This window comes from Lepus europaeus, chromosome 3, assembly GCF_033115175.1.
Source record: "Lepus europaeus isolate LE1 chromosome 3, mLepTim1.pri, whole genome shotgun sequence".
In the NCBI taxonomy this organism is placed as follows: Eukaryota; Metazoa; Chordata; class Mammalia; order Lagomorpha; family Leporidae; genus Lepus; species Lepus europaeus.
The window spans coordinates 162,506,952-162,533,502 of NC_084829.1; the positions used below are offsets into that span (position 1 = coordinate 162,506,952).

Below are 26,551 nucleotides of genomic sequence, written 5' to 3' on the forward strand. Positions count from 1 at the left end.
GAATGCCTGGTTTCCCATTAGCTCTTGTTCACTGCTTCCCGAGTGAGGGCTCATATTTCTTTTTTTTTAAGATTTCTTTTTTAAAGACTTAAACAATTTATTTTTAAATTTTATTTAAGTTATACAAGTTTCATGTATTTTATATATACAGAATTAGGAACATAGGGAGGTTAGGGTATGAAGTATCACTATGTTTCTGAACAATTTATTTGAAATGTAGAGTTACAGAGAGAGATAGAGAGAGATATCCTCTACCTGCCGGTTCACTCCTGAAATACCTGCAATGGCCAGGACTGAGCCAAGCAGAAGCCAGGTCCCAGGAACCTCATCCAGGTCTCCCACGTAGGTGTCAGGGGCCCAAGAACTTAAATCTTCTGCTGTTTTCCCATGTGTATTAGCAGGAATCTGGATAGGAAGTGGGGCAGCCAAGACTTAAAGTGGCACCCTCTGGGATGCTGGAGTCACAGGCGATGGCTTAAGCCACTATACTATAACACCAGTCCCTGAATGTTCATATTTGTTAATGATATTTTGTGTTTAGTCAAAACCCCGGTCAAGGTAACCATGAAATAAAGAGGTTATTTTGATTTGGAGATGGAAGGAAACTTGGTACCAAGTTTATTCTCAAGGGGAAGTGAAAACTCAGACATCAGTTTCTTGATGCTTAGTATCATGAAAGAGAAAGATGCCACCTTCTTGCTAATGTGTTTTGAGTTCCATACTAAATGTAAAACATGATTTACATGAGAGTCTCATGCATGAGAGGCAGCTCACTCTCATCACGGGTAAAATTACAATGTGTAGTTGCACACCCTGGGAGGCAGCAAGTGATGGCTCAAGTGCTTGTGTCCTTGCCACACACATGGGAGAACTGGATTGAATTCTGAGATACTGGACTTGGCCTGACCCATCTTAGGCTGTTGTGGGGTTTGGGAACTAAAGCAGTAGATGGAAATTCTCTCTCTCTCTCTCTCTCTCTCTCTCTCTCATTCCCTTTCTGTGTCTTTCAAATAAATACAGAAAAAAGATTTTAACAGATTTATTTTGCTACAAATATATTTGTAGTTTTCTCATAGTAGGAACTTTCATGAACATTTTGAAGATATCATATATATATGCATATGAATGATAATAAGAGAATAACACTATTAAACCACTTAATACTTCTAAGTAGTTATGTTCAGAGTCTTGTGCTAAGGACTCTTCATGTAGAATAAGTCTACATGACAACTTAAGGAAGAGATACAATTAAGCCAGTGGACGACATCCCTAAGATGACACAGGTAGGAAGTCGGGACTGTAGCTGGGTCAGTCTGGCTCTGGGATCCGCCTTATCAGCTCACGCCACACTGCCGTCCCACAGCCCCTTCTCTCTGCTGAATGCTCACCATGTGCCAGGTTCTGCTAAGCAACACTGTTAATATCTCTGCAATGTGCTACTTGGGACTGGTAAATCCAGACAGATGCTCTGGGTTGAATTTCCACTTTGTTTTCTACTTCCCCCTACAGAGAATGAGAAATTTCATATACAATTCCAGATTTATGATTTTTCTTGATTAAGACAACAGCAAGATCCAGCCACAATGAGTCTCCAGCTCACAGCTCGACACCAAGTGGCAGAACCTATCTCCCAGACATAGCCTCAGCCTCTCCTTTCCCTTTGTTCTTCCTACCTCTACTGTCCACATTGGACCTAGGGTTTTTTTTTAATCACCTGTATAATCACTGTGAATATTTGAGTGCATAAATTTATCTCTGTGGCAAAAAAAGGTTAAAAATAACTGTAGAGCTTAAAGTTTGAATTACATAGTCCAGGTTTAAAGTCCTAGTCCACATTCATAAGATCTTATTTCTTGGGAAAAAGTCTATAAGTCTCACTCTTCTCCAATCTAAAGCTGGGTTGCTAATAGGACTTAATTTAGGAGTTCTGTTATAAAATAATGAAATGAGATAATGTATAAAAAATGTAGCTTGCAGTTCAGTACTATTTATTGTTGCTGTACCATAAAGAAGCCCAACAAGTCAGTGTAAGTATATCCTATCTAGTACCTGATCCACGATCAATCAGACTCAAGTACAAATCCAAATAAGAAGGCTAGGATTGCATTGGAAAAGGTAAAGGAAATGAATAGATTAGGAAAAAAAAAACACTCCTGTGATACATAGAACAGCATGTGTGCTAGACAGCAGCTCTGGGCAATGACATCCAAGTTGAGTCCACAGCAGGGGACAGCGTGGTGGTGCAGCAGGTTAAGCTCTGCATACAATGCCAGCATCCCTATCAGAGTGCAAATATGAGTCCTTGCTACTCCACTTCCTACGCAGCTTCCAAGGGCTTGGGCCCCTTCCCATGTGGGAGACATGTGTGGAGTTCCAGGATCCGTGTTTTGGTCTGGACCAGCCTCAACCTTTGTGGCCATTTGGGGAGCGCACCGTCAGATGGAAGATTTCTCTTCCTTTCCCTCTGCCCTTCTCCCTCCCCCTCTTCTTCTTCCTCCACCTTTTTGTTATTCTGCCTTTCAAATAATAAATCTTTTAAAGTAAACAAAACAAAACCCACTGCAATTGGTCAGGATCAACCTGGGTACTGGTTTGGCTTCACACATCGTGTAAGAAACATCTGGTGGTCTATTTTCAACACAGTATGGAAAATTACTATTAGTTGACCTGCAGGCGTAGCAAAACTCCTTGGGCAGACAGGATGTTAGGGAGCAGGCAACACACAAGAGGGAATTAAGGCACAGAGAACTGAGGATGAAGGTAACTTTGTAACTTGGGCGACATCCAGAAGACTGTACACCCCACAGTACTCAGCCATGGAGGAATCCGGGAGCGACTTGCGTGCCAGGTTTTAACTCACTTGCTGTAACTGCTATGGGTGTGCCAGCCCATCAGTTACCTGATCTTGCAAGACCATTAATAAATTCTCACTTTCACTATACTCCCTGATCCCAGATCCATCTCTTGAGTGGACAAGAGAGGGTATTTCCCACAAGTGGGCTTCCCTAAAGAGCTGGCATGTTGTATCCTAGGGAAATACTGACTCATACCTTTTAGTAGTGTTGCCATTTCAATGGGTGGCAGGCAATGGAGCCCTGAACTCCCTTTTATTAGGTGGATCTCCTGAGTCCTTTCACAATGCCCTATGTTTTCATTCTCCAAGCCATCAGCTCCTCACTTGTTTGCCAAACAAAATGCTTCTTAGTTACCCCCTTGGCCTTAAGGCTGTCACCAGCTTCAATCCAAAGGATGAATCAATTCCAGTGCTACCCATCATGGTACCTGGGGTACTCACCTATACCTGAGCACTTGCCTGTCCCATCCCATTGTCATCTACACCTTCTTGGTGTGCTCAGAGAGTGTTGACCCAGTGCCCTCCATCTACTACCTACTGCTACATCCACCTCACGTTCTGCAGGGTCATTGGGCATTCACTGTCTCATGCTTTATGTTGGGTGTCAGAGACCCTCTTCTCTAAGGAGCCTGAACTTAAATGTTCCAGGCTGTGCAGCCATTCCGTCTTTAGCACAATTACCACTTTGCCCCCACCATACAGATGCAATCAGAAACAACAGAAATGAGCAGGGCTGGGTTCTGATAAGAAGAATGGGATGGGAGAGGGAGTGGGAGATGGGTTGGTTGTGGGTGGGAGGGAGGTTATGGGGGGAAAAGCTGCTAAAATTCAAAAGTTGTACTTTGAAAATTTATATCTATTAAATAAGAGTTTAAAAAAAGACTATTCACGGACACTGGAATTCAAATTTCACGTGAGGTTCATGGGTCCTGCAATATTATCCATCGTTCACTTTCTCCTAACTGTTCCAAAACAGAGAAGGTGCTCTTGGCTGGCAGGCTGCAGAAAACCAAGCAGCAGACTCCACTCCTGCTCCATGTGCATCCTGTCAGTGGGCCCACGACCCCTCTTTTCACTTCTTTTATTGAGGAGTAACACATTCGCAACCTTGAGTGCACCAATCTTAAACACTCTGGTGGAGTTTGACGTACACACATACATAACCATGCCAACATTTCACAGATCATGATGTGAAATACTCCCAACAGCTTAGTAGGTTCCTTCTCATTCTCTTCTAAATGACACCCTACCAATGCCCAATCTCCCTTTGCTACAGAAGCAGTCCCCATGCCTCCTTTCAATGCCAGCATCCCATATCAGAGTGCAAATATGAGTCCTTGCTACTCCACTGAATTAAAGTAACAAAGATGGCCCGGCACCTCCTAAACTCTTACAGAGTAGAAAGAAATCTAGAAGACAAAGGCATAATAAAAATAAAGCTGCAGGCATCAGTGCCCATCACAACAACACAGAACACTGTCTTCTCTTTCCAGTTATGAGCGACGCATGATCAGAAACACAGAGAGGCTGCTCTGGTAGCATGCATTCTTTTTGCTTGGCTGTCTCACATTTTCTTACCTGGGCCAAGGTCAGGGTCGCTTGTCTGCAGGTGCCACATTGAACTCTGAGTTTTCCTGGCTGCACTCTTTGACAGGGGCCCTTGCAGTAAACATAGAAGCTGTTGTAGGTTGGTCTACCTGCTGGGAGGAAAAGCAGAAACACAGCCAATCAACTCTGAGTCCAAACAGAGATGAGAAACTCTCTAAAAGTTTGTTAGAGGCAAATTTCAAAACTCACTCCTTGGGAACATTTTGAAACATTAGTGGAATAAATGTTCCAATGAGAATACAAGAATTCAATTCAGACAATCTAGTTTTATGCTCAAAAAGTAGGAATCCTTTCTTTTTCATGCCAGCAACTCTGTGCCTTACTCAGCAAAGGAATCAACCTGCTACCAAGAGAGCTGGCCAAGTGCATTTGCAACACAGCAAAGTTAAATGCACTTTATGCTGTTGAAAAAGAATGGAAAATTGAGAGAACACTGCTCCCAAAGTTTGTGTTCTGGCTCTGTACAGAACTGTGAAGGCTGCAGACTGCCCTTCTTAATATCTTATCCATGGAGACAAACCAGCCCACTTCTCACCATCAAGTGATAAGATCACCATTTGCTGGGTTTCCAGGGAAAGCTTCTCAACACACACAGGTATAGGATAAGACAAGAGACCTGAGCCCTGGCAGCTTAACAGGCTCAGCAGCCACTCACAGATGTGTATTTTTTATTTCATTAATATTATCTCTCAAACCCAGAATTCATTTAAAAAATACATGTTCAAGAGTAAAACCGGAATGACAACAATGAAAACAACTCCATAACCACTTCCAATTAATGTTCTCAAGTGCCACCACACGGATAGGGTTTCTCTGTGAACCAGGGGAGATTTTCTTTAATGGTCTTCATGTCTACAGAGAACTAACTTTACCCAGAAGCACTCAACAGTAAAATAACCATCTTTCTAAATGTCCCAGTTTCTAAAACTACTGAATAGTTCCTTCATTTAATCCTTATTTTGTTGGTGTTGAGTTACAGCATAAAAGTTGTTTTTTTTTTTTAATTTTACTATTACCATCGAAGCATCTAGAAATAATATATAGCATTTTTAACATTATGAATGAAAATCTTAAGCTTCCAAAATGCTTATTATCTATTTAAATTAATTAATACACAAATAATGAGAAAACAATAAGGAATTCTAAAGCCTTAGGTAGCTCCATTTGTTTCACTCATGCATAAAAACAGCCTCTGTGGAGGAGGGCTTTGTGGCACGGTAGATGAAGCCACCACTTGGATTGCACACATTCCATACTGGAGTGCCTGGGTTCATGTCCTGCCTATGCTTCCAACTCAGCTTCCTGCTAATAAGCAGCTGGGAGGCAACAGGTGATGGTTCAAGACCTTGGGTCCCATACACAAGTAAGAGATCTGGATGGAGTTCCTGGCTTCTGGCTTCAGCCTGACCCAGCCGTGGCTACTGCAGGCACTTAGGGAATGAACCAGTAAATGGAACATCTCTCTCTCTCTCTTCGTCGCCCCTCCCCACCCCTGTTGTTCTGCCTTTCAAATAAGTAAAACGTTTCAAAAAAGGGTCATTGTAAACATACTGTATTGTCATTTGTTTAGTCACCTTTACCAATATTACAGGTGACAATACTTTGTATATAATGTGAAATATAATAAATATATCGTTTAGTAATTCCATCATGTATTTGCAGCAGATTTTTACAGTTGTTATTCTCCAGAGATTAACATTGAGCTTCCAGTGCAAAGGGCAAGATCAGATATAAATGTATGTTTATATTGATATGAATCTCTCTTTCTCACACCTCTGCAGTTTTAATGTTTTAACGAATAAGATATTTGAGTCTATGAAAATCACATCATTAGCCAATAATTGCATGAAATATATTCTTAAGTGCTTGCATCCATCATAAATGTAACACAGAACCATATATTACCATCATAGAAATATTTGTACCATAGAAACTCACAGGATATCAAGACCACAAGAACTGTGACAATTTTAGTGTGTTCTAAAAAAGAGCTTCATGAAGGAGGCATGAGCCCTTCCTGTAAAATCTTTGCTAGCAATAGCAACAAATCCTACTTCACAACTTTTTTTAACCTACTGTGAAGATTAACCAATAAAAAAAGCAAGAAAAGGACCAGGGAAAACAAAGCTTTCGAAAGAGGTGTCAGGGTGGCAAAGCCACCAGCATTGCTGCAAGAGCAAATGAGTGACTATCACGATATTTAAAGCAGTGCCTTAGAATGGCAGGAGACTCAAGGACTCTGCTCTCTCCCTTGGGGCAACGCTGTTTCAGCAAATGCTCCATCCAGGCAGAGTGTGAAGGCCGGGAAACCCTGCCGCCTGTGCAGGCCACAACCTTCACCAAAGTCCTTGAGAAGTTGTTCAGAAAATACTGCAAGCCAATGTCTATGCCCCAGAAGCATAAAGATGACATGCAATCTATTACACGTTGCTTCCCAGAGCCAGCTCAAGTTGGGGATTAATAGCCAGTCGAAGGAAGATCAAGGTCAGGCCAGTCCTGGCTGCGGCACATTGCAAGCTGTCGGCTTCACTCGACCAAGCAGCTGGGGCTGCGGGTAAACCTTGAACACTCCCTTTCGGGTGCCTTCCCCTCCTATTCGGCCACACAACACAATTTAACTTTGGCAAGCTTCTCTGTGTCATGCCGCGGCCTGCAGAGCACTGGATAGAAATATGAACAAATAACCCCCTGACAGATTTCTGGGCAATGTTCCTGCCGGTCTGGCCAGAGGGCCTAAGGCAGGAACTCTTGCATATGGGGTCATAACTCCTAAAGGAACGGCAAGGTGGTTGGATGAGTGACCTGAAAAGCCTAGAAAGGTATATGGCTGCTCTGGTCAATAACATGAATCCCCCCTTTCATTTTTTCTGGGGGTATCTTAAAATCCTTTTTCTCTCCTAATTCACTTTTCTGTTTGGTAGTTCCCTTCTTTACCCCATATAGTAAAAATAGCTTATATTTGTGTTTGTAAGAGTTCCTTCTTTTTATCAAATAAGTGTCAAACCTAGAAAAATATTTGTAAAATTGTAAAAAAAATCCTATTATTTATTGTGACCCAACAATTGTGAGTACTTTGCCACATTTGGGTGGACTCTCTGTGTGAGCCTTTGTGCATAAATACAGATATACACTTTACCAGGCTGACGCATCTGGAATTAAGTTGCAGACCTCACTCTTTCAACACCCTAAAAACAAGCACTTCTTTTCATATTAAACCATAGAGATGTTTAAGTAAGTTGGTTATTTCAGTAGTTCTACTCATAGACGTATCAAGTGCACATTAAGCATATTGTACGGAACAACTACAGTGGTTTGCAATATGTTAACAGGGGTCAAGCCCTAATAGTGGGGGCTCACTGGTCAAACCAGTCTCTGAAATGCTCCTAGAGAGCCTGCTCATGATTAATAAGCTCTTCCAAGTCCTCCAAGTCATGAACAAGCTCCCATAACTATCCTATCCATGCCAGGAAAGTTAATCTGCTCATGCAATGATTTTTACCAGTAAAGGACACTAAACTCATTCAGCAGTTCATTCTTTTTGTGCAAAGAAGTTAAAAGCACAGTAAGTTCAGGGCCCTTCACAAGGGTGAGCCACCCAGGGGCCATCCACGGGGTCCCCATCTTTCCTTCACATTTTAGTCCCATCGTCTTGAGTTTGGCTCATCCACTCTGCCTTGTTAACACAGCCCAGGCTCAATGCTCCTCTCTCCCCTTTTCTTTTCTTTTTCTAAAGAATCACTGAAAGCATGAACATTCCCAAGGTACCAAGTACAGGGCATTAAAAAAGAATATCTATATCTATTATTTGCTTTGGTTTTTCTCTTTTTGAAAAGCCAGCATAATCATCGAAGTTATCATTTTTCTTTTATGTATTTTAGATAATGGGCTGCAGGCCTGGAGACACTGTTTTGATAAGACAGATGGATACTTAGGAAAAGCCATTCTGGATCCTAATGAAACTTTTCATTAACCTCAGAAGTTCCCATCACTGACTGTCGCAGAGCATCAAGGATTTAATTGCCTGCGTGATTAGTCTCCTAGGGAGGGAGAGGATGAAATTTCACATATTTTATACCTAGACAAAATAGTATTCAGAATGGATGGGTTATAAAAGAGTAGGGCAGCAAGGGCACAACTGATTTAGAATGACATGTGCCACATATGAACACAGTGAAACAGTGCAGCAAGGCTGTCTGAGAGAGCTTTCTCTAGGGATGGAAGTCCGTGCCATGGGCACTACCCTGTACACGTGTGTATTACACGTCACTATTAGCCACATGTGGCTGTGGAGCGCTTGAAACCAAATTGGGAGTGACTCTTCACTTCATTAACTTTGAGGAACTTATGTTTAAAGAGCCGCATGTGGGCAGCACAGAAGAGAATAAAGAACCAGGCTCGGGCTGCCCCTCCCTCCTTTCCTCTGCAGACAACAAGCAAACGCTGGGGAAGCCCTCCTGGCATCCTGAGAAGCACGATAGCTTGTGCTTAACTGTTCTGATATAAAAGCCAGCGTTGGTAAAAGAAGGAGGTCTGAAATTGAGGCTCTACAGTTGGGTCAGGTGAGTGGTGATGGGGAGTGTGGAGGACAGCATGGCTGTTGTGCTGCGGTGTGCCCATTCCCCACCCCAAGGGTGTCAGTTCTCCACACATGCATGGGCCACACTTGGGCCATCTTCACCTCCACCTGCAACCCATACTTTCAAGGCTTAGTTGGCATGACACTTCCTGTAAGAATTCCCCATAAAGATATGCCATTTTCCTAAACAGTAATATGAAGAGTAGAAGAGGAACCAGTGTGGTCTTATCACCTTCCAACAGTTTAACCGTCCCAGTACTACAGAACAGGCATTAGGTAAGGAGTCCCTAGCGTGAAGCATCCTTCACAGCCTTTGCCCAATCCTCCCATGTTGCCTAGGGATGCTCTTAGTAGTTCCAGTTCCTTCCCTCTTGCCTAGATTTGTCCTTGTTTCTTAATATCAAGTATGGCACTTCCGTATGTGCCATTAATTCCACTATCACCATCAACTTAATCACCTCTCCTGGCCACTTAGAGAGTAACCTGAGTCCTGGCCAACACCTACGAACCTGCGCAACAGAATTATTGCTGTGATTTCAACAGCTGTGACAGGGATCTGGCCAGAGGCAACTGCAGAGGCTCTGAGAACCTTCTTCCCCATCATGTGCCAGAATTACTGCTGTTGTATTTCTGGATGGTGGCCCTTCAGTCAAGGCTTCACCATGTTAGCTGAAATATAGACCTCATGGACCAAGTAGACAATAAGAAAATAACAAGTGAACAAAATCAGTATTCATTCTGAAGTCCAGCAGGCTTGCCTTTGTACATTATGGAGAGAGAATCTATTCTTCCTCATACTGACTGTAATTATTCATTAGTTTTGGTTTTTTTTTATTTAAGGTAAACAAATTTAATGTATTTTATATATATAATTTAGGAACATATTGATACTTCCCAGCCTGCCCTCCCTCCTGCCCATGCTTCCGCCCTTCCTCCTCCTTCCTCTCTTATTCCCTCTCAATTTTTACAATGATCTACTTTCAGTTTACTTTATAGTCATAAGGTTAACCCTACACTGAGTAAAGAGCTCAACAAATAGTAGGAAGAAAAAACAATATTCTAGTTTTAACAATGCGCACAGTGTTAGTCTGAAATGGCTCCGCACAAAATCCATTTAATATGAACTCTCTGAATCACCTCTTCTGCATAAGCTTTCTTTGGGTAATCAGAATGATGAGAATCACGTCCAGTTCAATCTACTATAAATTACTGGAGAAGAGAATAGCTAAACTGAGCAGGTGATACTCAGCCTTCATTATCTCACTGGAAATCCTTTACTGTCTTCCTCTTGAGAGCCACCATTTGCACTCTCGGGAAGTCACTAAGCCGACTGAGGTACCCGACCACCCCCACACCTGCTCACCTTACAGCTTGTGAGATGACTACTGTCCTGCATGCCATTGGGGTGGTTTGCTCCTTCCCTCATGTTTCCTGGGCACTACGAGGCCCCAGCCCAGGAAGCCTCACATACTTAACACACCCTCCTGCCTTTCTATGGGTACAACCTCCCCGCGTGAACACTTCACGTGACCTTTTCCTGTTCCAAATAGCTACTGAAGTTCCTTGAATTTAGTAAACAGTCAATAAATACTTGCTAGGTCAAAGAATTCTCCTATATTTGAAATGTTCTCAAAATTGGAGCAGGTATGGTAGTGTGAGGGCCAAAAAGGAACATAAAATAGAACGCAACCACAATTATCAAATGTTCAGAACATCTTTCTACCAGCCAAACTCACTGGACCAACTTCACACACTCTTTGTAATGATACACTATCACATTTGGAATCAAGAGCATTAACTCTGGCTTATCATAAAAAATGATACATAGGATGAATAAAATATTTCATATAGAATTTGATAAAATTAAATGTTAAGGGGATGAAGGAAGATTCTGAAAATTGATCATATTGAGATATTTAAGGAAGACAGCTATCACATGAACACTTTTCACTCCAATCCTGTCCAACTGGCTACTGCTCCTGGCTGAATCCAATTGCACTATTCCATGCTTTAACAAGCCGGAGACTTAGGTCATGTGGAGTAACCAAGGTGATGCCATATTACAAACAACTCAGAATTACATAACCACCCAGCCAGCTCATGAACTTTTAAAACATCTTTAGCAATCTCCAAGGAAAAGCTACTCTTGAAAGTTATAACTTAATTCCCAATTTTTGAGCGAGCTTTTTAATTAATTTGTCTTCACAAGAATTTCATCTGGTGAGGAAAAACTCTTGATTAAATCTAATGCTTTTGCCTGCTTTGTTGTTGTTGTTACCAATTTATTTATTTTTTTATTCATTTTGTGAGTAATAATGAAACCTCTTGTGCCAAGACAAAACTACAAAGTGAAACATGATTTAAGGATTAGGTTTAAATAAATAACAAGATTCAAAGCCAAACAGAGTAAGTTTAGTTTCTTTTTCTTCTCAGAAATGGTCAGGGAGCAGGACAGAGTGAAGATTGGTGCCAGCAAAGTACAGCACTCTCAAAAGTAGACCACACACCTATGGTCAAATTTAAATGGAATAAAGTGTGGGCCTAATTGTGTACACAAACTTCTCCAGAATGGAATCTCTACAGTCAAGATGTCTGTCCAGGCTTAAAGAGGCAGCCAGCCCCATGATACCAACGTCAAACCTCAGCCTTGCTTTGTCTCCTCGGGCAAACCATTGGACCCTCAGTGCAAAACAGAGACGATGACAGTTTCTAACTCACAGACTGCTGCCAAGACTGGACTTAATAGTGGGGGAGGTGTTTGGTGCAGTGTGAAGGTGGCAGCTGGGCCTCTCCTGTCCTATTTCACAGCGCCTGAGTTCTAGCTTCCTGCTGATGTGTGCCCTACAAAGCAGCAGGTGATGGTTCAAGTAGCTGAGTCCCTGCCACTCAAGTGGGAGACTTGTACTGAGGTTTCACACCCAGCCCCAGCTGTTGTAGGCATCTGGCAGGAGGTAACCCAGATGTGGGCACTCTGTCTCCAACTCTCAATAATAAACACATAGTAAATATAGAGACATGTATATAAGTATGTACATATATAAATATAAATAAATTATATATTTGAAAGGGCTATTATTCAAAATGAAAAATAATTAAGTGAGTCACTCAATGTAGTATCTGACACAGAGGCAGTATTCAATGTGGTAGTCTTCTGTATTTTCTGCCCCAGACATTTAATTTTTTATTTTTTAAAGATTTACCTATTTATTTGAAAGTCAAAGTTACAGAGAAAGAGAGCAACAGAGAGATCTTCTGTCCACTAGTTCTCTCTCCAGAAGGCTTCAATGGCCATCAATGGGCCAGATTAAAGCCAGGAGCTTCTTCCACATCTTGCATGTATGTAGTAGGGGCCCAAGCAGTTGGGCCATTTTCCTTTGCTTTTCCCAGGCTATTAGCAGGGAGCTGGATTGGATGTGGAGCAATGGGGAACTGGCACCCATATGTGCTGCTGGCATTGCTGGTGGAAGCTTTACCCACTACTCCACAGAGATGGCCCCTGCCCCAGGCATTTAGAATTCAAGTTCCTACCGTAAATATTCAGACTTCCTACTTCCTCAGATGGTCTTTCTTGCACAGTATTTCTCTTAAACCTATGCTAGATTTTTTAAAGATTTTTTTTTTACTTGAAAGGCAGAGAGAGAGAGAGAGAGAGAATCTTCCATCCACTGGTTCACTCCCCAAATGCAACAGCAGGGGTTGGGCTCATCTGAAGCCAGGAGCTTTTTCTGGGTCTCCCATGTGGGTGGGTGCAGGGGCCCAAGTACCTGGGCCACCTTCTGCTGCTTTCCCAGGTGCATTAGCAAGGAGCTGGATGAGAAGTAGAGCAGCTAGGACATCAACTGGCGCCCATATGGGATGCCAGCATTGCAGCCAGTGGCTTTACTCACTATTCCAAAATGCCGGCCCCTTTCCTAGAAGTAGCTTAGATATAATTCTTAAATAATTCTTCTTAAAATTGCTATATATCCAAACAAATCCTTTGCAACTGAATATTTAATGCTATTATGGAACATAAACCATGATGGAAAGTCCCTAAATTGATTTAAAATTTACCAGAATCACATGTCTTTCCATAAATCACAATTTTTATTATGGTGCAAGGTATCTAGGGGAATGACAGGAAGATTATGAACAGAAAAGAGTAAACAATTATACAGATACAGGCTAGTGGATAAGATTTTTCAAGCAAGCTGGTGCCCTCTTAAGAAATAAGCTTATCTACCCAAAATAAAAACGGCTGTTTATCCTTGGCTGTGAAATGGCACTGAAGGGGGTTCAAATGAGCTCTAAAATTTCATGATAAAGGCAGACTTGCTAAACAAGCATCTATTCTTGGATGGAAGGGCATGATTACCACCACTGTATACCTGAGGGAACCCCCGCTCAGGGCTGAGTGGCGTTCCCTAGCCAGCAATAGGGCTAACTCGAGATTTGAATATAAGCTTTTCTGATGACAAAGCATGGGCTCTCACCTCACCACGTGGTAATCACTAGGAGTCCCAGGTGGTTTGCTCCCCACTGTGGGGCATTGATTCCGGGGCTGCTAGAAAGTTGCACTCGATCACAGGCTGGCAATTACCCACCACTGCCAGCAATCACGGGCATGGCTGCAGCACCAGCCTCCCCAGTGCCATTGCCCGCCTCCTGTCGCACTGAGTGTTCGTGGAAATTTCCACAAGTGTTTGACAGCACAGGAACTCGGCAAGCATCTGCACGCCAGGCAATTACAACGAGGGATATTAAATCTCATGTTAAGGGTTAGCACAGAGTCTACGAATTAAATGTTATACCAAGAAATGGCTATTTATGCCATGACCTGAGGGTCCTCTGAATTTCTTATTTATGTTTAAAGAAGTGGTACTTTGCTTGTTCTTTAAAAAACAATTTTAAGAATCTAATTTTAAATGCTCTCAGTGTTAGAGAATGAGAAATGTGAAGTAAATGAGCAGTGAGGGGAATGGCATTAATTAGGGAGCATAGCAAACAAGGTGTGAGTCTCTACACTCCCACATTCCTCACTTGATTTCACCCTCTGTAGCCAATATAATTAGCTTCATTTAAATATTTTCTTTAAGTATAATATTTCCTTTCTTCACTTTTGCTACAAAATAAGCCTTTTGTAAATATGATGCATCTCTTATTTTTGCTTGTACCAAATAATAAGAAAAAACATACAATGTTGATAAACCTGATCTTTTTGAGTATTGACTTCAAAAAACTATCATTGGTAAGAGAAATTCTACTACTTCTCAAAATATGAGAGAAATTATTTTTCTTTAAGGAAACAGCGACTAGTTGGGAATGCATGAAGATGTCATTATAGCAGGAGATCTTTTTTTAAAAATTATATTTGTTTTGTTTATTTGCAAGTCAAAGAGAAAGATAAAGCTCTCATCTGTTGATTCACTCCCTAAATGCCCACAACAGCCAGGGCTGGATCAGACTGCCTGGAGTCTGGATCTTCCAATAGGTGGTAGGGACACAAACACTTAAACCATCAGCTGTTGTCTCCCAGGCTACAAATTATTAGAAAGCTGGAGTGGAACGCAGAGCCAGGACTCAAGCCCAGGCACTTCAACACGGGGCGTGGAAGTCTAAAGCAGTGTCTTAACTGCCACGCCAAGTGCCTACTCCGTTTCTTTTCTTACCTTACTCAATGCTGATAATATCATGACTGATGTTGGCTTCTGAAAGCACGCATTGGAATCACTCTGGCTAGAACACTCTTCATAGGGGCTCAAGGGCCGTGAAGGTCCTTCTAGGTCATGGGCTCTGGACTGAAAAGACCTCTGAAGACCCGGATATGTCCCAGTTATGCATCATGCCCAACTCAGGGTCCTCTTATCTCTGGCTGAACACTGCACACTGAAGCACCCCACTTCTGTAGTGGAAGATCTTCATGCATTTATAACTTCAAGGGCAATATCTAGCTTCCAGAATTTACAAACTCTTGTCTACCTAAAAGGAGAGGTTGGTTGGGGGAAGGGATAATTGGTGGCAAGAAGCCATGGTAACTCTAAGGAAACAAGAGTAGTAGAATCATATCAATATTCCAGCCAGCAATAACATGGAAAGAAATCTCACATGCACTGGACAGCGCAGAACATGAGAAAATAACAAAACAAGACAAACTATTTAAGCATAGCAGCTTTAAAGTTTAAGAACAACACTGACAGATTCGGGTACATCAGGAAGGGTGGTGAACATTGCATTCACAACAGGGCATGACCCCAGCCCTCTTAGAACAACAGAAAGTAAAGGCCCAGCATGCAGATAAGAACACACACTTTCATTATGACTTTTATGTTGAAAGTTCTTTGAGGCTGTACTGCAGAATTGACCCTGCATCACACTCCCTTGACTCTATAGTCTATGCAGGTGCCTGTACCCACACCCCTTGGAACCCTTTGGACTTTAGGGGCCAGAAGGGAAGTATGTATCCCACATCAAAAGGCAGTTGCTTAGTGCTAGGAAGTAGCACCAGAAACATTGTCTAATGTCTCTAATGAGAGTTTGGTCTGGGTCTCTGGTGGCACAGCACACAGACATTCCCATGGAAATCGAGTCCCCACAGAGTACCCATGAAACAAATAGGCACAATCATTAAGGGGAAGGTGGCTTAGAGGCGGGACAATCCAGACTTCCACTTCCACTTTGTCTCAGTGTGTTATCTCAACTTCCATGTCATGGGCATCCTCAGAGTTTGGTGAGCAGGATTGATTCTCCTGGGCAACTGTGAGCCAGGAAACACAGAACCTCAAGCTGCCTCCTCTCTCAGCTCCCTCCATGCCTCACAGAGGCTCCCAAGCTCCTTCTCTCACCTGCTGCCCACACCCGGTGTCTTGCCCCAGAAGCCTCCACAGTTCCCCAAAGCGCCCCAGGAGCTCTCCCTCCCTGTATGTTGTTCCACTCCAAGCAAGGAAACTCCCAAATTGCTACAGACAATTATCCTCTAGAAGCATACTGTACCATCTACTTTGACAAATGCAGAAAGGCCCTCGATTCTGTTTCCCTACAGCATCCATTGGGGGCTGGTGATCTAGCATCTGTGGTCCCTGAATAGAGCTGGAGGAGGGCCAGGCAAGAGAGTTAACAATTAAAGTATTGGTTCTATCCACATGTAAAGACACTTGTATACTTTGTGTCTCACTACAAAATAGATTTCTATTGCTTTCTAGATTTTTTGTCACTTATTATTAAAAACAATGTCCCTAGAATGTACATTATTTAAGAGCTTAAAATAATTACCAAAAATGGTTTTATTTTGGCTGAAATTCTTTAGGATGACCTCCTTATAATCTATGCTCAAGCAGTCTCCCCAAACTTAATGACTACTGCCCATTCTTGCATCCTGTACAAGTAATTGGACTGGAGTGTTTGTATTCTCTGGCCTCCACAGCTGTCTTCAGCCTTGACCTAACACTTTCAGCAGGAAGTCCCTCCCAATGTTAAGGACAGGGGCACATATCAAACCTGACTTCCTCACTGAGATGCCTTGCCTCCTGTTTCAGCTCCACAATAGGCAGTCATCAGTCCTTATGGCATCTTGCACTTGGTTCATTTGGCTTGCATGGGTAGTCTGACTTACAATGGTAACTATACTGTATGGTTTGTTCCTTTGTTGGACTAGAGTTTTCTGTCTTCTTCATCTCTATATCTCAGAGCATGGCAAGCAGTAAGAAAACCAATAATACTCAGACTTGGCATAGTATTATTCATAGGAAGGATGAAAAATACATATTAAATAAGCAAAAAGAAATTACTGAAATGTTTATATTTCACCAAACTTTTAGTTTTAGGGTTCTAATACTTCCCCATTCTCTTCACTGTAAACCGACTTGCCCATGTTAGTGCATGTTCCTTCTTAATGGCTCTTAACTTCATGATATTCATTTGTTCCTGCCACTTAAAAAATCCTCAACCCCCATACATCTTGAGAGCCACAAATTATATGAACACCTCCATTTGCATATTAGAAATATTTATGAAAAGTATGTGACAAGTTCTGACTTTGGCATTTTAATTTTATTAGCATAAATGAAGTTTCACCAACAATCATGAAATATTTTTAAAGTAACACTAGCTGCACTCATCACTGCTAAACTTTAAAAATTGTGTATTTATTAATTTTTATTTATTTGAGAGGCAAAATGACACACACACACATACATACATACACACAGAAAAAGACAGTCCCATTCATTGATTCACTCCCCAAATGCCTGTAATGATAGCAACTTGTCCAGGGACAAAGCCAGGAGTGGGAACTCAATCCAGGTTTCCTCTACAGTTGTCAGGAACCCAGTCACTTGAGCATCACTGCTGCCTCCCACGGTCTACTTTAGCAGGAAGTTAGGGTCACATGCCACCCAGCATGATTCTCTTAGTCCAACATTTCTTAAAACAGGAGAGTTGATTTTCTCTGCCTTTTGGAATGTAGATTAATAAGCAATGTCACCTATTACATATGGTTAAGCCATGTGTATCTGGTAAAAGCAATTAGGCCCAGTATGTTTTGGTACATGTGTCCTGTGGCTCATCCTGGTGAGCAACCCTCTCCTTTACTCTCGTTCACCTCTAGTAATTTCCTAACAGGTCACCCTGCCTTAGACTCTCTAGAACTAATCAGTTCTCTAAATTGCTTTCTGATTGATTTCCCTAAAGTAAGTCTCAATCATATATTCTCCATAAATGCCTCCTCATAGTCTATTTTTTATTTTTTTTGAAATCTTTTATTTAATAAATGTAAATTTCATGGGTACAGCTTTTGGAATATAGCACTCTTCCCCTATACCCGCCCACCCACCCCCACTCCCATCCCACCTCCTACTCCCTCTCCCATCCCATTCTTCATTAAGATTTATTCTTTTTACTATTTTCTTATTCTACTCATAGTCTCTTGAATATTTAATTCATTGCTCAGTAAACTTAACATCATCATTGTTCACATGAAATATACTTTTCCATTCTTACCTTCTGATCTCTCTCCAAGTTCAACCTGAACTGAAACCTCATATGACAACTTTTCCACTCAATTGTCAGAATAATTATTTGAAATTTGGAAACAGGGCAAAAAAAAAAAAAATAGACAACAAGCCCTTTCATAGGAAGAAAACATCATGAGGTCAGAGCCATTCAAAGATCCCCTAGGGAGTGCTGCGCAGCAGGATGTGCTGCAATGTTGGAATGTTTCCCTGTCACATCCTACAGGACCTACTGGCCACAAATGGCTTATGAGCAATGAAATGTGGTACCTGCAACTGAGAAACTAATTATTTCATGTTACTTACATTTATTTAATTTTTAATAATTTGGGCTGTGGTAATCCAAATTTTGACAATGTAGGTCCAAGGTAATGTATCCATTGCTTAATACAAATTAAAAGTTCCAGACCTAGTGAGATCACTTTTAAATTTGTATTTTTTTTGTCCAGGAGGTAGGCAAATAGTTTCTGTCCAGTGAAATACACTACCATAAATGTATGCCCAACTGTCCATTTCTTTGTAGATAAACAGACAGATAGGCAGGTAGATAAATAGATTGCTACTATCTCAATGCTCTCTGAATTGGTCATTATATCTTATGTCCTATATTAATTTATAGGTTAAATAAAATAAATTCTTACTTGCATGTATCAATTTTGTATTGGCTTGATAGTCATGTTTTACTCTTAATAAATAACACTTCAACATCTTATTTCTAAGTGGAGGAAAGATAAAGGGTCTAGCTTTGGGCTGTCTCTTAGTAGGTCCACAATAAACATTCACACATCTTCCTTCCCCTGAATCTCTGACAGAAACATGTAAAAATACGTCACTTCTTCCTGTTTCTACGTGCCCTAAATCCCCTACCCCCATATTCTGGGACCCAGATGTACCGCCTCCCACAGGAAGACTTAACTGATTCATCCTTCACATGTAAGCCCTCCACCTCTCAATTCCCATCACACATTAGTTAGATCTTCAGGGTAGTTAGATACTCTCTGTCCCACTACAACCCATAGATATTCTTTTTTGAGAGAAAACGTGACAGTTTACTGCATTCTCGCTAACATCAATGAATGAAAATAGCAAATATTATGTGGAAGAATGAAGCTACTAAACTTAGAAACTAACATTGTAGTCTAAAAAATTCTTTTAGGTTGCAAAAACTGAAATTACAACAAACTGACCTTACAATAACTTAATCTCTGTTACAATATAATGATGAACATTCTTCCAAGCCCATTAAAATGACATGCAGGTTGATAATTATTTTTACAGTGTCAGGATTCTAAAACTAAATGTTTCTCAGCTCCTGCTATTTGGCAATGCTAAATGAATGTTGTCAAAAGATTAAATATAAATTGGTTATAAATCTTCATTTAACTACATCATGCAAGGAAGGTTACATTGCAACAGGCATGTCTGTATCATTAAGAAAATGAAGAGTCTTATTTTAATAGTTATAAGACTACTGGAATTATTGTTTATTCGACATAATTGGCTACAGAGTTGAGGACGAAGCCCCTGATGGCCGTCACTGAATTCATGAGCCAGGCTGAAATGCAGCAGAGGACTGTGAACTGAGCTGCCTGTACTCCAAAGTGGGCGGAGTGGCGTCTTCTCCACTGGCAGCCACCATATGCAGGTTATGTGGCCATCGCCCGAGGCTCCCTCTGCTTTTCTGACTAGATTTTCCAAACTGATTGAAGAATCTGATTTCAGAAAACAGTCCTTTTTATACCCAGTGTGCTGAGTCTTCCAGGCAATGACCTGAGGATTGATCACCTGTCCCAACCATCTGGTGCCTTGGAAGTGATCTTGTTAGAATCTCACACAGGGCTTCTCTGAAACTCCACCGATGGACTTGAACTTGAAAGCTGCCCTGCCACGCAGCCAGGAGAGCCTGATGCACAGCTGCTCACTGACACACATGGCTGGTTTTGTGGGCTCATGAAGTCATGTGGTATCACTAGACTTTCAAGTCAGTAATCTTACTCAATGCCAGAACTCTTCCTTTGCTTCTGCATTCCAACTTTGAGAAGAGTACTTTTAAGAGTAAAATCAAGGATTTAATAGAAGCCAATGATTAATTTTTTTTAGAAATGTAGGTTAAATTGGACTTGCAGTAGTAGCTGTGACTTATTAATTACCAGGTAAAGCCGGCAAAATACTCAATTTTACATTGAAGCTAATTGACACACTGTTAAACATCAGCATTTTCAGAATATCCACCCATACATATAGCCTACTTGTATAAACACACACACACATCCAGTATACACATCCTGTAACTAAAGGACTTTTAAAAATCAATGATAATCATTTGTCAGAAAAAGTAGAAGATTACAAAAGTGGAAAAGTTATTTTAAAATGTGATCAGTTTCCTGTAAATAAAGTCATTTATAAATACCCTTTACAATATCCCATTTCAGATGCTCACCAAGAGTTTCTAAGATGATGGGGTCATTAGAGATGTTTTTCTTTTCACTTTATATTTATTCTCCACTTACTACAGGGGGCATTATAAAGTCACAGTTTTTGTGAGTGTTTTGTGTTCCTTGGGCTTTCCCTAGTTTGTTTCATTTGTAATAAAGGTATTTTACATTTATAATAATAAACAAGATAATCTCACTTTATAAAAAGTACAATGGAAAATAAGTAACTCTCTGTAGAATAAACACTCTTGCTTTTTTCTGTATGTGTAAATTTCCCTCCATCCTCTTCAATGTGAAAGGTCAATGATACAGTGGCAGACTGAAAACAATCAAAGAACAGAAATATCTGTAGAGGCAAACATATCAGCAAAGAGACAGCCATGGAGAGAATGACAGCACCGTCCAAGAGGAAAAAGCACACACAGAGACAACCAAAGAACCACGGAAAAGGAAAATGAACGTGGAGAGAGATGCAGTTTCCTGAAGTCCTATTCTCCCTCCTGGGACAACCTAACTCTTAGCTCTGTAACCCATGTGCTCTCATCACTAGTGTGTTGGGCGGTGGCTGTGGCCTCTGTGTGCTCTCTCCATGGACCATGAACCAAGGCTCCAAAACTGGCTCCACGCCCATCTCTCCCCTGTCCCCTGCCTTCTCTCCCCTTTCTGCAGTCTTTGTGTAGGCGGCAGTCCAGAGAAGCAAACACATGCCGACCCGCACAGTCCCACTCCCTCTTCTTATCTTACAAGCTCTGATTTTTCATATGTGGTCCCCCAACTTAAAAAAAAAAGCTATTGATAATTACACCCATTAGAGGAATATTTAAGTTTCTACATAAATTACTTTCAGTTCAAGAAAGCATATTATCATGATATAAAAACATCCAGTAAGAAAGGAGAGCACCAGGAATGTGGATTGCAATTCCAGAGCAATCTCTGTTGAGTGCACCATAGAGATGGGAACATCACACACACACAACTGAAACACAGCATGCAACCCAGGGAAGGCCAGACTTTTAGGGAACTGACCCCCCATCCCCACGACAACAGCCACAGCCCTCCTGGCGAAGGACCACCATGGCCACCACAGACGCCAGGGATTATTGTCGGCCCTTGCTGAAGAGCAGGTTGACAGGAGGGCTTTCCCAAAGGGTGGAGCCCCACTTTCACAGTTGGTGTGATGGTTGGCTGGCAGTGACCTCACAGCTGGGAGAGGAAGATAGGTGAGTTGCAGTATGGTTTCTCCTCCTGCTCAAAGGGGCACCAGACACAGGAAGTACCCATGTCAGCAGGTAACTTATTCTTTGGGTTTGGCAAGCACAGCTGCATCCAGGGCACATGGCAGAGGGAAGGATCCCAAAGAATGTGGTGATCTGAGGGCTGGAAAGGATGGAGCTGGGTAGGGACAGAGGGATCCTGCTCTGGACAGCCTCCCAGCAAATTCACACATCTGCAGTGGGGTTGGACATTGGTGATTTTATTCAGCTTGTTAATTGCTATTTTTAAAGCTTACTGAGTAATACAGCAAGGTATGATATTCATTAAAAGATTCATGAATCTGTACATCAAATTTGTCAGTAATAAAAAAGAGATCTGGGGCTGGATACACAACTTAGCAGTTGAGATGCTAGCTAAGACAGCTGTACCGTGTATCAGAATACCTGAGTTTGAGTTCTGGCCCCAGCTCCTGATCCCAGCTTCCTGCTCACGAGCACTCTGGGAGTTATCAGTGACATCACAAAAAACTGAGTCCCACGTGAGAGACCAGAATTGCATTTCCAGCTCCAGGTTTTGCCTCCAGCCTAGTCCTGGCCAATCAGCATATTTGGGGGGGGGGGGGTGAACCAGAAGATGGGAGGTCCCCCGCCCCATCTTCCTCTGACTTCCTCCCTCTCAAATAAATACTTTAGAAAAGAGATTTCAGTTAGAAATATTGTTAAAGAAACATTGCTTTGCTTTTATTAAAAACAATCCTACAATAGTTTTGTCATATGACACACAGTGCATACAACCAAAAAAGGAAGAATTATTTAATTAATTTTATTATTTATTTTATTTGAAAGGCAGAGAGAGCGAGAGAATTATATGAATCTCTAATTCACTAGTTCATCATTATGCCTAAAAAATTCATGAGATTCAGACTTCAGTTGAGTAGACAGAAAATCAGCATTTCAGGGATAAGGATCACTGCATTTCGTGGGTCCCATCAGCACAGTGGAGAGACCTGAATAAACTCCCCATGGTGTCACAGATAAGGGTGAGTGTGACGCTCAGGGTCCTCACTTTTGCTCATCCATGGCAGTGAGGTAAAGAAGCTCATCTTCTTACCTCCCTCTGTCTCTCTACTGCCCAATGCCTGCCCCTTCAGTTAGACAATCCTTCTCTAAAACTCAACCAATAACTCAGCTCATTTTTGTCAGAAATTTTCCATAAGATCTACTAGAATCTAGTAGATTCAGAGTTCTGTAAAATACTTTATGTAACAACTACAGAGGTGATGTCCACACTGCTTAGTAAAAATCACGAAACCCGGTAAGCTCTTTAGTCTCCTGCACTATTCATTACCAGTTTTATTTTATTTTTAAATCGGAAGTATGTATAATGCATATTGCCAACTCTGGCTAGTTGAATCTTTGACTAGACACAGTGTCTTACAAATGTCAGGGATCATTTTCATTCAGAATGGACAGAAGAAGCAACACCAGGTACAAAATGCCTTCAGCTGTTCAGATCAAGATGAGAAAACACAAGCATCATCCAAGTACCCTCTACAGCATGGAGACAACTGCCTATTGGAGGAAGAGAATGACTTTTCTACTCTATTTCAAAAATGCAGATCTACAACTCAACTACTTTTCCTTAGATTCATCAGTGCTTCTTTGAATTGATTATTTAGTCACTAAGTAAACACATTTTAGAGATTAATCACTGCATGTGTTTGGATGTGATATGGAAACAGCAATAAACATCACTGACCTGAAGGAATTAGACACTACCCTGGTTATTGCTGCTTCTTTGCATCAAAATTAACTATAAACATCTTTTCCTCTGCGGTTCATGACTTTCAGATACTATCTTATAACAAAACGATGAGAGTAGAGTCTATTTGTTCTTTGCCCTACGTTTACTTAATTATCTTTGATGACACCCTCCACTGCTACCAGATACTATTTATTGAGCATCTGCTATTGTGCCTGCTTGAGGTTAGATTCTGTTGGAGAGTCCTGAAAAGCTAATATTTATTTAATGAGTTTTACTAGAGAAAAACAAGTTTCAGAAATGTGATTTTCACAGTCACCTGGCTTTCTAAGTATCATTTGTGGGATTGAATCCTAGCTCAATGTGACTCCAATGCTTTGGTTATTTCTGCCACAGTGTACTCAAGCTTTTTGAGAATACTTTTAATATTTGAAAGGTCAAGCAAATAAAGTCAAATTTAAAAATTAGAGTGTGCATGGAGAGGGGGAGGGAAATACAATTAAAATAATGGATGACTTAAGAATAACTAGCATCAAATGCTAATTGTGCTCTGAACAGCTACACAAGTTGAGGACAAGTATTCCAGATGTCAAGCCCAAATTTCTTTACAAAATAGGGATATCAATATATGAGCAGGTTTTCAAAAAACTCATGGAAAGTATGTATTATGGAGAATTTATGCATAGATTTGAAAAAAAAAGGTTGCATCAAAACAAATGTATCTTTTGATTCCATTTTTCCACTAACTTATTTGAAATATCATCATATGTATAATAAGTGAAATAAAATACCCTTGCCTGGCCTGGACTTCTTAATCTCTTGAGTGAGAATGATCAGGAATGAGCCCAATTAGGTCAATGTACAGAGAGGGAGTCATAAAGGTGAAAGAGTGACTTACCCAACTCAGAATAGAAAGTCAAAATTCACATCTAAGGCAGAGCTTGGCAAACAGCAGACAACTATCTAGCAAAGGCAAGAAAGGAGCAGTCTTTCAGGGGAAAATAATCAAAAAGGTAACATTCATTGAGGACCTGAAACTTTAAGGCAGGGACCTCCGTGGGGCCTTGTTACAAAGGGATCAGAAACAGGCAGAGGCAGACTAAGCTGTTTTCCAATGCTACATGTCTTCTTTCACCATCTTCTTGAAACAGGATGCATTCTGAACATACTTATAGAGAACACCAACTGCCAAATGATCTTGCACATCCCATTGCCTCCTCATTGTTTATTTTCAAGGAATTACTTAAGTAAAGAAAGAGGAGAAAAATCTTCCCTCATTATTTCAGAAGGCATTGGTAAGATAGATATGTTCTGCTGGCCTAGTTTCTTTCTTTCTTTCTTTTTTTTTTTTTTGTAAAGACTGTAAGGTACAAATAATGCATTCTCTGCCTATGTTTCTTCCCAAGATGTTTATTTGTTAAGTAGGTAGGGTTTTATTTCCTTCCTTTTTTGTTTTGACTCCCAGTGCTCAGCTCAGCTTCTTGCATTTGCTATATGTTGAAGACACTGAATTGACAGCAAAATGAAACAAATCTTCAACTTAGCATCTGTGTCATTTCTTTGACAGTAACTTCGTTGATGAATGAAATTTGCTGAACTACAAAGAAGAATAAGACATTCCTGAAGTCTTAGTTCCTGACCTTGACTGCTATGTTAAACCAAAGCCATTGAACTCTTCAGATAAGAGTGCCGTATTCTGTAGTCCACGGATTTCAATCAAATTTGGAATAGTGATGACCTCTGAATGTGGCCACAGCATGAAGTACCAACTGCATGATGTAGTGTTATGGCCAGAGCTTAACCCAACTGCTCTCAAACTGTCAGTCAAACATCTTCATCTCATAAGCCATAATTTGACGCACATTGTACTTGCCTGGCATTATTTGATTACTAAAAATAAGATAACTAAAAAACATATGATGCTTAGAATGTAATACCAATAGAACAGTAGAAATGACAACATTTATTTTTGCACTGGTTTTTCAGCTGTAAATATCCATCCAGAGTTTGATAAGCTCAGGAAAATACTTTTTTTTTTTTTTTTTTTTTTTTGACAGGCAGAGTGGACAGTGAGAGAGACAGAGAGAAAGGTCTTCCTTTGCCATTGGTTCACCCTCCAATGGCCGCTGCAGCTGGCGTGCTGCGGCCGGCGCACTGTGCTGATCTGAAGGCAGGAGCCAGGTGCTTCTCCTGGTCTCCCATGGGGTGCAGGGCCCAAGCACTTGGGCCATCCTCCACTGCACTCCCGGGCCACAGCAGAGAGCTGGCCTGGAAGAGGGGCAACCAGGACAGAATCCAGTGCCCCGACCAGGACTAGAACCCCGGTGTGCTGGCGCCGCAAGGCAGAGGATTAGCCTATTGAGCCGTGGCGTGGCACTGGCCTACTTTTAACAGATGTAAATTAGGGGAGAGCGTTGTAAACTGATAAGTCTTTGCTTTCTTGTTTTGTGACCTGGTTTACTAATAACATACTAAGAAAGCATTTTCAGAAGATACAACCAAAACCTTAATATTATGGATAATTCACTAACATGATCATACATAAGTCTTATCTAACTCTACAGTTAATGTAGTCTCTAACATGGGATTTGTGGTTGAGGATAAGGAAACATAAGATGGCAAAGACAAGAGTAGATTTTATGACAGTTTAGGGCCAAAGAAACTATGGACTGAATACCAAACTTTAAGTTTTAAAACCTCAGGCAATAAGGGAGTAAGACTCCTAAGATGGTCCCCAAGAATCCTTCGCTTCATAAACATGCTGTGTAAAACCCTCTCAGGTTCAGTGTGGATGCCACCTGTGACAATGACTTACAGTGGGTGTCAGAGATGAAGGGATTGTGCAGGCAGAGACACAAAAATCTCTAAGTCAATTGGTTTAGTTCATCCTAGGTAGGCCTAAGATAATCAGATTAACTCCCTTAAAAATCAGTTAAAAGTCCTTCCCAAAAAAAGATAGGAAAAATAGCATCCTTCTAGCATGGAAGATGTGAGCTGCCATGCTCAGTGTGTCCATGAGAAGGCCACATATCAGGGGCCTAGCCTACAGCTAGCACAAAACCCAGGATCTCAGCATTACAACTGCAGGGCCAGAATTCTGCAAACCACCATGTGAATT

General features: G+C 41.2%; 1 protein-coding gene across 2 annotated transcripts in view; it reads right to left on the reverse strand.

Annotated features, from left to right (window-relative positions):
- The window catches only part of PRKN (parkin RBR E3 ubiquitin protein ligase), a 1,356,574-nt gene that overhangs the window by 830,997 nt on the left and 499,026 nt on the right, over window positions 1–26,551 (reverse strand). Inside the window, exon 4 of one of the 2 annotated variants that reach the window (XM_062187015.1) lies at window positions 4,433–4,551. In XM_062187015.1, coding sequence (XP_062042999.1) covers window positions 4,433–4,551 — 119 coding nt within the window. Of the gene's footprint in view, window positions 1–4,432; window positions 4,555–26,551 lie in introns of both variants that reach the window. The other variant, XM_062187014.1, reaches the window with a different exon arrangement.